Source organism: Phasianus colchicus, chromosome 3 (genome assembly GCF_987193195.1).
Source record: "Phasianus colchicus chromosome 3, bPhaCol1.hap1.1, whole genome shotgun sequence".
Lineage (NCBI taxonomy): Eukaryota > Metazoa > Chordata > Aves > Galliformes > Phasianidae > Phasianus > Phasianus colchicus.
The window spans coordinates 73,239,821-73,252,062 of NC_143438.1; the positions used below are offsets into that span (position 1 = coordinate 73,239,821).

General features: G+C 41.2%; 1 protein-coding gene across 1 annotated transcript in view; it reads left to right on the top strand.

Moving 5' to 3' along the window:
* The window catches only part of LAPTM4B (lysosomal protein transmembrane 4 beta), a 61,609-nt gene that overhangs the window by 10,211 nt on the left and 39,156 nt on the right, over nucleotides 1-12,242 (top strand). The window contains exons 2-4 of the mRNA XM_031591042.2: nucleotides 4,343-4,454; nucleotides 11,045-11,118; nucleotides 11,739-11,861. Coding sequence (XP_031446902.2) covers nucleotides 4,343-4,454; nucleotides 11,045-11,118; nucleotides 11,739-11,861 — 309 coding nt within the window. The remainder of the gene's footprint in view (nucleotides 1-4,342; nucleotides 4,455-11,044; nucleotides 11,119-11,738; nucleotides 11,862-12,242) is intronic.

Here is a 12,242-nt window from a genome sequence, read left to right on the forward strand (position 1 = left end):
CCTTTATCAGAGCAACTGTAAGCTGGATGAACTCCACTGCAACTCCTGGCAACTCTTTTAGTGTTTACAGTCATCTGTGTCATTCAATGGCTTGAACGTTTCTCCATTTGCCTGAGTTAGGTATTGGTAAAAGATCTGTATGGACAGTATGCTTTTAGAAGCTACTATTTTAATTTTAGATAAGCAGAGATAAATACCATGCAACCCACAGCTCTGTGAGGGGTCTGAAATTATAGCAGTTATCGTTTCTTCATCACCTGCTGATACAGTATTGATACGGAGTGATACTCCTCTCTCTTCTCTGCATTTTATCTCCGTGGATCACTTCTCATCTTGAGAACAAACAGTGTGGAAGGGAAGACAACTAACTCTTTGGTGGCAGAGGTCTCTAAGTTTAGCATGTTATTCAGGATGCTGGCAGTGGCAAACATGAAGTTGCTTCCTCGCATCTTAAAACACTGCATGTTCCCTCTAGCAGACTTGCCTCATGTCATACGCAAGCTGCTGTTTCTTTATCGCTGTACAGATGGGAGCAGTAACAGTGGCTGGCGGTGTGATTCTACTCTCAGCACCTGCTGCCCTGCAGTCTCTCACACAGTTGTTGATATTTAATTTTGTCTTCCACTCAGATTTGAAATCGTTTTGTAAGACCAGAAGGAAAAATCCATGTATTGCTCCAATATTTGGACTAGCTGTCTCCTCTAGAATAACCCCCATCCTCCTTTCACCATGTATACTGGAATCTCTACAAAACAGAGGATTTGTCTTCCTTCCCAGTGATGAAGAGGTCACAGTGGAGCTGTCAGGGCCAACAAGGCCTCTTAGTGCCCCCGGGGTTCCTCTCCCATCACTCTGGGTAGAGCTATGGCTATAACCTGTTGGTCATAGTTCTGACCTGACAGTAGAAAATCTTGCATTTTATGCTTACCACCAAACACCACTTTGCTGCATGTTCATGAACATGTTTCTGTTTCTTAGTCCATAAAAGGAGAACAACATGTCCCATTAAAGATTTATAGGGTTTAGTTGCTTGCTGAAACATTGCACAATTAAAATACTTTCTAAATACTGTTCATTAATTGTTACTTTATTTGTGCTGAAAGAATGTAAAGCCTTTTGAAAGAAATCTTGGCCTTACTGAGAAAGCAGCAAAACCTCCTTTGCTTTCCTAGAACAGATTTCAACTTTCATACCACATATGTCAACAGGGATTCACTTTATGCTCTTTGCTTTGATGATGCGTCCTCAGAAGATGCTACATCAGTAAGTTTTTAGACATATTAAACATACACATTAAAGCATTATTCAAAATTCAGTGGTTGCTTCACATTCAAAACAAAAGAAAATCCCCAACAAATGCAACACACCCAGCTGTGCGCACCTTTCTTTTCTTGAGAAAGAGGTTGAGCAAATAAATACTTGGTGTATTTCACTTCCATTGCTGACAGCATGGTTGGAAGGTGCTCAAAGATCATTATGAGGACCAGAATATAAAAACCTGATAGATCAGAAAAGTGATGCATTGGAATGATTCCACTGACTGCACTAGGCTTTAGTTCAGACAAACACATCCTGTGTCTCTGTACACAGACTTAAAGACTATGCTGACCAACACGTAATCTGAATCTGGGCATATCCACATGGAGAAAGCAGAGTGCCTAGGTCAGTATTTCACAAATCTTCCTGTCTGTGTCTGCAGAAAAGATTGGCATGCCTTTAAAATAGCAACACAATATGCATTTATATTTTCTGATTACTTGCTTATTTTGAGTACTCTCCTTAAGTAACATTTATATATTACTGTCATCTGTTCTCTGGTTTTCCACAAACGAGTATAAAGCAATAACTGCATTGCAATATAAAGTTATATATAATACTAACATTTGAGAAGATCTGTAGATTAATTTGAATCTTAATGGTCATCTGACCCGCCCTGGAAGCCAACCAAGAATAGAAAGACAAGACAAGACCATGGCAACAGCATTCCCAACACAAAGCTGTCTATCTGTTCTGTGACAAAATGCAGCATGGAGGATTCCTAAACCCCTTCAGATGATCTCTTCCACTGCCTGATTGTTCAGCAAATTGCATAACCTACATTCCCTCTTGCTGTAATTTAAATCTGTTACTTTACCCATCTCCCAGTAGATGTGGAGAAGTTTATTGCTTCCTTTCACTTGTCTTTCTCTCTTCACTAGACTAAGCATTCTCAGCTTTTCTCTGCTAGTCACAACTTTTAGACATCTAATCATCCTCTGTTCTCTTACAGGACCCCCCTCAGAGATTTTATCAGTATGTTTCTGAAGGACTTTGAACTAGGCCCTTCCTGCAGAGTCCCAGTAGAGGACAAGTAGGAGGATAACTTGCACATCTGATGCCTACAGCGCTGCCCACCATCATGCTGCTCATGGGATGGTGCTGAGTCACGTTCAGTTTGTTCATTGCTGTACTCAGCACTTTGTTCCAAGGAACTGCTACCTACTCAGTTATCTCTTGTTCTTCTGCAGTTGTTTGTCACAAATGTGATGGTGATGCTCTATTCTTGTTGCCAATGAACTGTGCTCTCTCTTTGTCTGATTTCTGCTGTAGTTGGCTGAAGTCCTTACAGCCTGGCACTGACTGCAAACTAAAGAAAGATAAAGTGCACAAGTTATTTGAAATACCAAGTATTTCAACAATACTGGAGAACCCTATTCAGTAGATCTTTTGTGAATCTTTGAGAGCTGTGCTTTTATTACAGTCATCCTGCTGGTTATGCACTCACCTTCCTGCACTTTTCAGCTAGACCAGCTTTTCCCAGCTCACTAATGAGAATCTTATCATGTCAGAAGGATTGCTAAAATTCAAAGAGACGATATCTGCTTTTCGCCTACTCACAAAACCATTTGCCTGTAAAGAAGGTAAATCAGATGAATTAATATAGCTTATTATTGACAAACCCATGGAGAATGCTGTTTATGACCATACAAATTTTAAGTAGCATCAAGAACACCACTTTATTGTCTGTTTTTGGGTTTATTTTATTCTTGAATCACACATTCTTGGCAGAATTTTTTTTATGGCCTTTTTGTTTTGTGAAGGTATAAACTGTGCTTGCTAGAGTAGCTGAGCCTACCCTATTAATAATTTTTCAAAGAGCATTGCTAACAACTCTGATATCAGCTAAACTCAACAGAATTTGCCTCTCAAAAAGCATTTATCTTTACCAAGAAATTCTCTAGCCTGTTCATGTCTTCTTATTATAGCCTGTGTTCTTACACCTTTTTGTTGCTTTTGGGAACCTGTGATCAGATTGGGATGACTTCAAAGTGAGAACCAATGCATTACAAATCCATATTTTCTAGCACACTCTATTATCAGCTTTCTTTTCTTTACTTTCCTGTTTATCAGTTATCTTTTTACTTCTGTAGAATAATTTTTTAGACAGGCAGTGTTATTTCATACTGAGTAATCTTCTTTGCAATTAGTCTGCATCATTTTGAAGTGATATAAACATTCTGTTCAAATTAGATTTAAAATAGAGCTCTTCCCTCCCTTTACATTCCTCTCATACCTAGTTACTGACTATCTGTTTCTACTGAATTTTTCGATCAATATTATATTCTTGCATTTAACTCACTGCATTTCATAGACCAAGTCTTCCTGGGTGTGAATTTTCTCTGGGCAGCCTGGTCTGGTGGTTGGTGACCCTGCACATAGCAGGAGGGTTGAAACTAGATGACCATTGTGGTCCTTTTCAACCCAGGCCATTCTGTGATTCTGTGATTCTATGATTCTCTGAATTTCCCGCTATGCCTTGTGCCTCAAGATGTTCATCAGGCATTGGGTTCATGCTGCCACCTACTCCCATCCTGCTAAGGCCTTCTCATCTAACAGCTCATGTGAACCAGCTCATCATTCACAGTCCCTTATAAAACTAAGTCTCTTCCTGCAAATGATCCACTCCCTGATCATCAAGCACTTTAACAGGGCATGTCACCAATTCCAGCTCTGTCCTGCTAATAATGCTTCACTGCAGCAGTCATTTGTAATAATCTCAAAGCTATTGTTTTTAATTGATATTCATTTTTCTGACAGAACAAACTGAAATGGCCATGTTAGCACGTTTTGTAATGAAAGAGTAGCAGTAACTTGTCTGATGTTGTAGGAGAGATTCCAAGGGAGAAGGAGTAACTTACACAAATCCAGAGAAAATAACTGTGATGTTAAAGAAATATTACAGTTCTGTGGCTGGAAAGCAGCCTGTGCCTCAGTCAGCAGAGCCAGTGGGAGACATCCTGTCCAGAGCTGTTTCGTGGATTATTTTCACAGCCTGACCCTTTTCCCCTTTTCCTCTCCACAGATCATCAACTCGGTGGTACTGCTGATTCTGCTAAGCGCCCTGACCGACCCTGACCAATACCACCTCACCAGTGCTGAATTAGGGGGTGAATTTGAATTTATGGATGATGCCAGTAAGTATGGACTGTCACTGCTCCAGAATTTAGGTAGCTGTCCTATCACTTCAGTAATTATTGTCATTTAGTTGTTTTATCCCCTCGGCATCCTTGGTATCTTACAGATGCATTTTTATTGTGAATGGTGCATTTGTGGCACTGTTCAAACTGGTTGCATGTTAGTAGCCTTACAGCTACTGGTGCTGTTTCCTGACTGGGCAGGGCAGAGCCAGCTCTGGACGTGCAGATGTTATCCCTCGGTGCAGTACTGAGAGCCCTGGGGAAATTTTGAAAGATGCAGGAAGCTCTGACCTCTGAGTCCCATGCCCTGTAGAGCCTGCTGATGCATAAGAACATGTGCTGCTATTTCTGTAACCATCTGGATGTGTTGCCCAGATGTGCCATCTGGATTCCTGTTGAACATCTTTGAACACCCACCATGTGCACATGGCATGACTTGCACCAACCTGTCATGATAGATATTAAATGCACAGTCACAGAAGTATGGTGATAACAGGGCTGCTCCTTCTCACACCAAAGGCCATAGCAAATCTTCAATATGGTTTCAGGGCAGTGTGAGAGAGGCCATTTATTTCTGCTGAAAAAATCTCCCGTCCTTTGCAAATATTTCTTTCTTCCAGGACAGTTTCATTTCCTGGCCAATTATTTGGTGGTGTTTGGTCTCTTGGTTTGTTTTAACTGTTTAAGTAGTATTTGGAATTTTTTTTCCCCTGTATGTTATTTTGATAAAAATATCTGTTTATTTGCATTTCTGCTCAGAAGATAGCTACATTCAATACTGAATACAGAATACTTCCCACTGCAGTCTGAAATAAGGGCTCCCGTGACTTTCACTGGAGCCTTGCTGCTCACAACCACACATCTACAACAAAAGGCTCCAACTCCATTCCTCATGCCTGCTGCAGTCAATAAAAATATCAGCAGGAATAGCTCCATGCATGAGGAAACTAATTATAACCGTTGTGTGTTAGAGCTGCTGGGTTATTTGTTAAGGGATACTTATTTCCACAAGTTCTTCAGTGCAGATCAAAACCTTAAAGGCTTACATTTAATATTAGGGGGCAATTGCTACTTTACTGCGTCTTCACTGACAAAGCGCCTACAACTTCACACTAAAAATCTTTTTATATAACTGGATTTAAGAAAATAGGGACTGTCGTAGATACAGATGGGCTCCTAGCTGATTCTGACATATTAAAACTGACTGCCTTGTCCTAATTCTCAGAGATTAACCTTGGTAATGACTGTCTGTCAGTGCGGTTTTATATAGCCGACATCTGAGGCCTGCCAGTGCCCAAGGCTTTAAAATAGTAATTCTCTTTTGTAATGCAATAGCTGTCAGATCAAGTACATTGGGGATTTCCATCTACACTTGAAAATGGCATTTTTTGTATTTTTTATTGAGGCTTCTGAAGTGAACTCTGAAAGACTGTAGAAGGATGGCTCGTGGGCCAGGTGACCTCATTTCCATTCATTAAAGGGAACATTTCCCAGGCAGTTTAATTACAAACGAACATTTGAATTAAGGTCTCCTTTGCTTCTTTGACTCCCTCTGGTTTAATGCCACTGGAAATTGCTGGCAAGAAAGAATTTGTTTTTGTTATTATCATTTTTAATATGACTATATTTGTTTAAGTTTGAGGAAACCTTTTCTTCTGAGAGAAAACATCAGACAAATTTTCTCTTGCCCTACTTCTAATTGCCTATTTCTGAGTAAATATTTCCTAGGTTAGCTGTGTGTGCAGAAATCCTTTGATGTGAAACCATGTGTACAAAATATAAGATACATCATTTTTTTAATGCTAATGAAGGTCCCGAAATTGTTATCTATATGTGCTTGTGCTGACAAATATAGCAATGATGGTAATGGTAGCAGCTTTTATTCTCACTGCTAGTTTTGTTGCCCCTATCAATAGCAAACAAACAAACATGTAAAAGTTGCATGCAAAATTATTACTCACTTATCACCCCTCCTCAAATAGGCTCAATATTGGCTGGAAATAAAATTAACAGCTGAATCATAATACTGGAGGTGGGGGGTTACCCGACATTGATGACAGATTTGCCCCTGACTTCCAAGAAACCAGGATTCCACCCAATATTTGTATTTGTGTTTCTTTAAGACTGCATTCATGTGTTGTTTATGGACAATTTTCAGTTTTCTGTTACATAAGTGTCATAGCTGTCTGTCACACACAGAACCAGAGCCAGTCAAGTGTGAAACATTTGAAAATGCCAACGCAGCACCAGTTCTTATATGAACCTGCCCTTACAGTAACTGTGAGCATGTAACTGAACAAATGCTCATCCTCAACTTCAGGTTTTAGGCTTGTGCATGATTCCCAGGGCATTGCCAGGGGCTCTGAACTAACTGGTCAATTAAGCAGAAGTACTTACCTGAATATTTGGAAAAAATGCTGTAGGGCAGAGGTTTTTCCTTTTATTCTAGAAAAGCTAGCAATGGGAAAAAAGACACCTGCTAGGCCTTGCCATGCAGCAGATGATGTGCTGGATGACAAGGTATGTGGTTTGGCTGCCTCCCCTAAGCATGCATCTGAGGGAGCTGGAGGAAATAATTACCAAGTCACTTTCCATCATTTATCAGCAGTCCTTCCCTGGTCAATCAGGGAAGTCCCAGATGGCTGGAGACCTGCCAGTGTGATATCCATCTACACAAAGGGCTGGAAGAAGGATCCAGGGAACTGCAGGCCTGTCAGCCTGACATGAGTATCAGGGAAGGTTACAGAGCCGATTATCTTGAGTGCAAGCAGACAGCATACATGGAACAACCAAGGAATCAGGTCCAGACAGCATGGGTTCATGAAAGACAGGTCCTGCTTGGCCAACCTCGTCTCCTTCTACAACCAGGTGACCTGCCTAGTGGATGAGGGAAAGGCTGTGAAAGAAGTCTACCTAGACTTTAACAAAGAGACTCTGTTTCCTACAGCATTCTCCTGGAGAAGCTGGCAGATGACGGTGGCTCAGACAAGAGTATTCTTCGCTGAGTGGAAAACTGGCTGGGTGGCTGGGTTTAGAGAGGTGGTGAATGGAGTTAAATCCAGCTGGTGACTGGTCACTAGTGGTGTTTCTTGGTGTTTCCTAGGGGTAAGTAACAGGGAACTGCCATGTTTAATATCTTTACTGAGGATCTGGATGAGGGGATTGAGTGCACTCCCAATAAATCTGCAGATGACAGCAAGCTGTGAGGACGTGTTGATCTGCCTGAAGATAGGAAAGCCCTACAGAAGGATCTGGACAGGCTGGATTGCTAGGCTGAGGCCAATTGTATGAGGTTTCCAAGACTAAGTGCCTGGTTCTGCATTTGGGCTTGGGGCAGAATGGCTAGAAAGCTGCACAGTGGAAAAGGATCTAGGAGGATCAGTCAACAGCCAGCTGAACATGAGCCAGGAGTGTGCCTAGGTGGCCAAGAAGGCCAAAAGCATTCTGACTTATATCAAAAATAGCACAGTCAGCAGGACCAGGGAAGTGATGTTGTGTTCAGTATCTGTGAGCACACCTGTGCTCATTGTTGGGCCCTTCCCTACACTGAGACCCTGGAGAGCACTCAGAGAGGGGGTAAAAAACTGTTGAAGGGTCTGGAGCACAAGTCTTACGGAAAGCAGCTGAAGGAACTGGGACTGTTTAGTCTGGAGAAGTCTTAGAAAAGACCTTATCACTCTACAACTAGCTGAAAGGTGGAGGTTGACCTCTTCTCCCAGGGAACAGCTATAAGACAAGAGGGAATGGCCCTAAGTTGTGCCAGGGAGGTTCGGGTTGGATGTTGGGAAAAAATTCCTATCAGAAAGAGTATTAACGCATTGCAACAGGCTGCTCAGGGAGGTGATAGACTCAATGCCACTGGAGGTGTTCAAGAGAAGTGTAGGTATGTTAGTGGTTTTGTGGTCACAGTGGTAATGGGTCTACAATTGGACTAGATGATCTTAGAAGTCTTTTCCAATCTTAATGATTCTATGACCTGGGAACCAGGGAATGCTTTGGGCTTCCTCCCCTAGTCGTTGTTCAGCTGAGTGCCTTTAGTCTCATCTTTCTTCTTACTATTTCTTTAGGGCCTGGGGGAGTTTATGTACTCGAAGATGGACTAGAAAAAATGTGAAATGTGGGAGATGCTAATGCAATGTTTTTGCTAGTAAAAGCCTAATAATCCTTGCGTGGGAGATGAAAAAGCCTTGTAAATCAGCCTGGCTTCTGAGAAGGTTTTACCTAAAACTCTTGCACAGCTTCTCCAGATATGCAGGCTATGATCCTGGTATGTTAACAGATTAAACAAGAAAAGAGCGTTGCTAGTTTTCATTTACTGTCTTCATGATATCACAGTTGTGTGCGATCCTTCATAAGCCATGCCTATGCCCTGTGGAAACCCGTGGGAACTCTGTCAAAATCAGCCAGTATCTCTGCCCTAGGATGTGCAGGTGAGGCAAGCAGTGGTCTCTGTACAGAGCTGAGGGAAACAGAAGGCAGAGTGTTTGGATCCTCTCCCTGCAGAACATGATATGCAACCCAGAGCTCAACAAGATTGAATTCAAATGGAAATATTTTTATAAAGAAACCTATAGATAGCACACTTGAACTTTGGCTAGGGGGCTAAAGGGAAGCATGTACCTTTCCTGCCCCTCATCATCAACATCTCTGACGTAGCATGAGCCCCATGTCAAAAGGAAAGGAAAAAGCTACAGCAAGTAAACTCATCTAATGTGATGAATGCCAAGGGACATACAATATGGTTGAGAAAAAATTCAGCACCTCCCTGTGCTTATCATCTCATTTAGTGTGCTGCAGATCTGGTTTCATTCTCATTAACTGAAACCAGTGCATCTCAAAAAGCCCAATAAAGTCTTAAGTAAGAAAGAACCATCTTGGGCCAAAAAGGGCTTGGCATGGCCCACTGATCCAGCCTATCTAGGTCCCTCTGTAGTGCCTTTCTACTCTCTGGCAGATCAGTACTCCCTCCCAGCTTGTATGTCACAGATACTCTCAGTACTAGGACCTCAAAAAATAATGTCCTAAATGACTTCCTCTCTCCTCTTTGGGCATAGCCTCTGAAATGTAGTTGCAAAGTTCAGTTACACACTAACAGTTACTGTAAGGGCAGGTTCAGGAATACAGTTTCTCATTTCTGGTATTCTGACAAAGGCTGTTGATGATGTATGGGAGGTATTTAGGAAAAGACCAAACATATGTGATTTTTTTCCCCCAGGATCTCCTTCCAGTACTTCATGACTTAGAAATTTCTTAAGTTTAATGAAAAGTTAATTGAAAGCTGAGCAGCAATAGAGGAAAAATATAGGATTCCTGTAATTACTCCAGTCAAAACCTTAAAGAATATTTTGCTTTCTATACCACTTCACCTTTCCTGATAGTTATACATCTTCATTAATAAACTGTGCATCTCTGTAATATTCCTGGTTGAAATGAAAGTTTCAAATACATCATGTCTTTTGTAAGAGGCCTCTAACTGCTTTGTCTAGTCTTTCTTTTAAAAATATGTTTCTGCTTTGCTGAAGTATTTAGAGACATATGATCAATTGTATGTGGTAGCTATTACTGCAAAAACGAGCTGTAGTGTGCATTCTCTCTTTAGTGTTTGTTGTAGTTTTTGGTTTTGTTTGTTTGTGTGTGTTTTTCCAGATCCATGGCAGCTTGGTCATCCTTTAGGTTAGTTGCAGTGTAGAACTGGCAATAATTAATAATGAATAATTTTAGAATAAAAGAGAGGAGATTTAGGTTTTAGGTTAGATGTTAGGTGAGTTGTTGGCACAGGCTGCTTGGAAAAGCTTTTGATGTCCCTCAGATGGGGCCCTGGGCAGCCAGATCTGTTGGCCATGGCAGGAGGTTGGAACTGATTAGATATTAAGGTCACTTCCAACACAAGCCATTCCATGACTCTATGATAATATGAACATCCTGACCTCCCCAAGATTAATCTGAACTTAGTTTTTTAGCTCAATACAGACCTCTTCTCTCCGACTGTGGTCTTCTCCAGTCTGAGAGGCATGTCTGCAATCATGGGCAAAGATATGACAGTGGTTTCTGCTGATCCATGTGGAACAGACAGCCTTCAGCTGTGTGTCCTGATGCCCAGAGCTGTCTTACAGCAGGCACAGTCGGGTACAAAGTATAAAAGTAGCCAGAGGCCTGGTTACCGCTAGGCAGCCAGCTTCTGTTCAGCTCCAGTGTCTGGCAAGCACTGATTCATCCACAATGGTCACGTTTTAAGTCTTGCACAGATACTTTTTGATGACTGATGTAATCATCACAGGCAAAATAGTCTTCTTGCCAATTATTCCCCAGATATTTGAAAATTCTTTGGAAAAAAAAAAATGAAACTATTCACAGCCTTATCAAAGCTATGGAAGCTTGTGCAGAGTACTCACTGTCTTTGTTTTTCATATTTTGGAGGTTTCTCATAGGACTAGAGGTTTCCTCCAGCAGTAGCTGGGCAATGTCTCTGGCTCATCACCACCCACACACACCTCCTGTCCTTTGGGACGCTCATCACCAAGCAAGTGGAAAAATAACTGAATCAAGCTCTGAATTTTTCTGCAATCACTCGTATGTTTCTCTTTCAGATATGTGCATTGCGACAGCAATTTCTCTACTTATGATTCTGATTTGTGCAATGGCCACGTATGGCGCATATAAGGTAACTCATTATACTCCGTAAAGATGTGAATTAAGCAAAGTATACAAGCTATAGAAAGCAAATAAAAAATGCTTCTTTCTAACAATTTCCTGTTTAGACAAAAATTAAGAGAAAGAACAAAGAGGTGGCAGAGCTTGTTGCCTAGATATCACACAGCCCCGTGCTGAAGGCAGGACAGCTGCCCACTTGTGTTTATTGTCTGCACTTTCAAATATGAGTAATCTTCAGGAAAGCTGTGCATTCAGAGAACTGAATCTTGTTCCTGCCAAAATTAATGGAATGTTTTTCCCATACAACTCCCATGCCTGTGGTTTGTCCCAGTACTAATTCTGTTTATTAGGGGAAAAAAAAAAATTCTCCTGTGGTTTTTAAATGTCCCAGTATAACAAGCTGTGGGACTTGCACCACACATACTACAGCAGTTCAGCAGCCAAGCTGGTCTGGCCAGCTCTTGTGGCCGAATGTTGTATTTCCTTTAGCTGATTTTACAGTGTATTTTCTTTCACAGCTTCATGAAATGTAACACTGCATTCTGTTAAATGTTCCTTAGATTTTAGTGCAGAAATATATATCTCTCTCAATTTTAGCTTGTTGTTGATGACTTTTTATTTTCTTTCCAGCAACATGCGGCTTGGATCATCCCTTTCTTCTGTTACCAGATCTTTGACTTTGCTCTCAACACATTGGTTGCCATCAGTGTACTTGTCTATCCCAGCACAATTCAGGACTATCTTCGCCAGCTGGTAAATCACCTGATTTTTACAAGTCTCTTGGGGCTTAGGGGAGAACTGTGTACAGTTTGTCCTGTATTTCTAGCCAACATTTCACTGCTGAGTTCCTAGGCAGTCCTTCAACAGTCCTCTCAGTTTGAGCTTCCTTGCCTATATTCAATATCCTTGCAAGCTAAATTACTAGCTTATTACAGTATAATAATACTAGCTTATTTGTGCAGAGTTATGGAGTCTTGGAGTGCTGTGGAAGTTTTCAGCACCATTTCATTTACAGTGAGAGTCATTGTAATAGATAGACAGTAAGTGATTGCTTCTGAATTTGAACTTATTGTGTTCATATCCAGTGACTTATTTTTTTGCTCCTTTGAATGTATTTGGTGGCTTTAACATAGA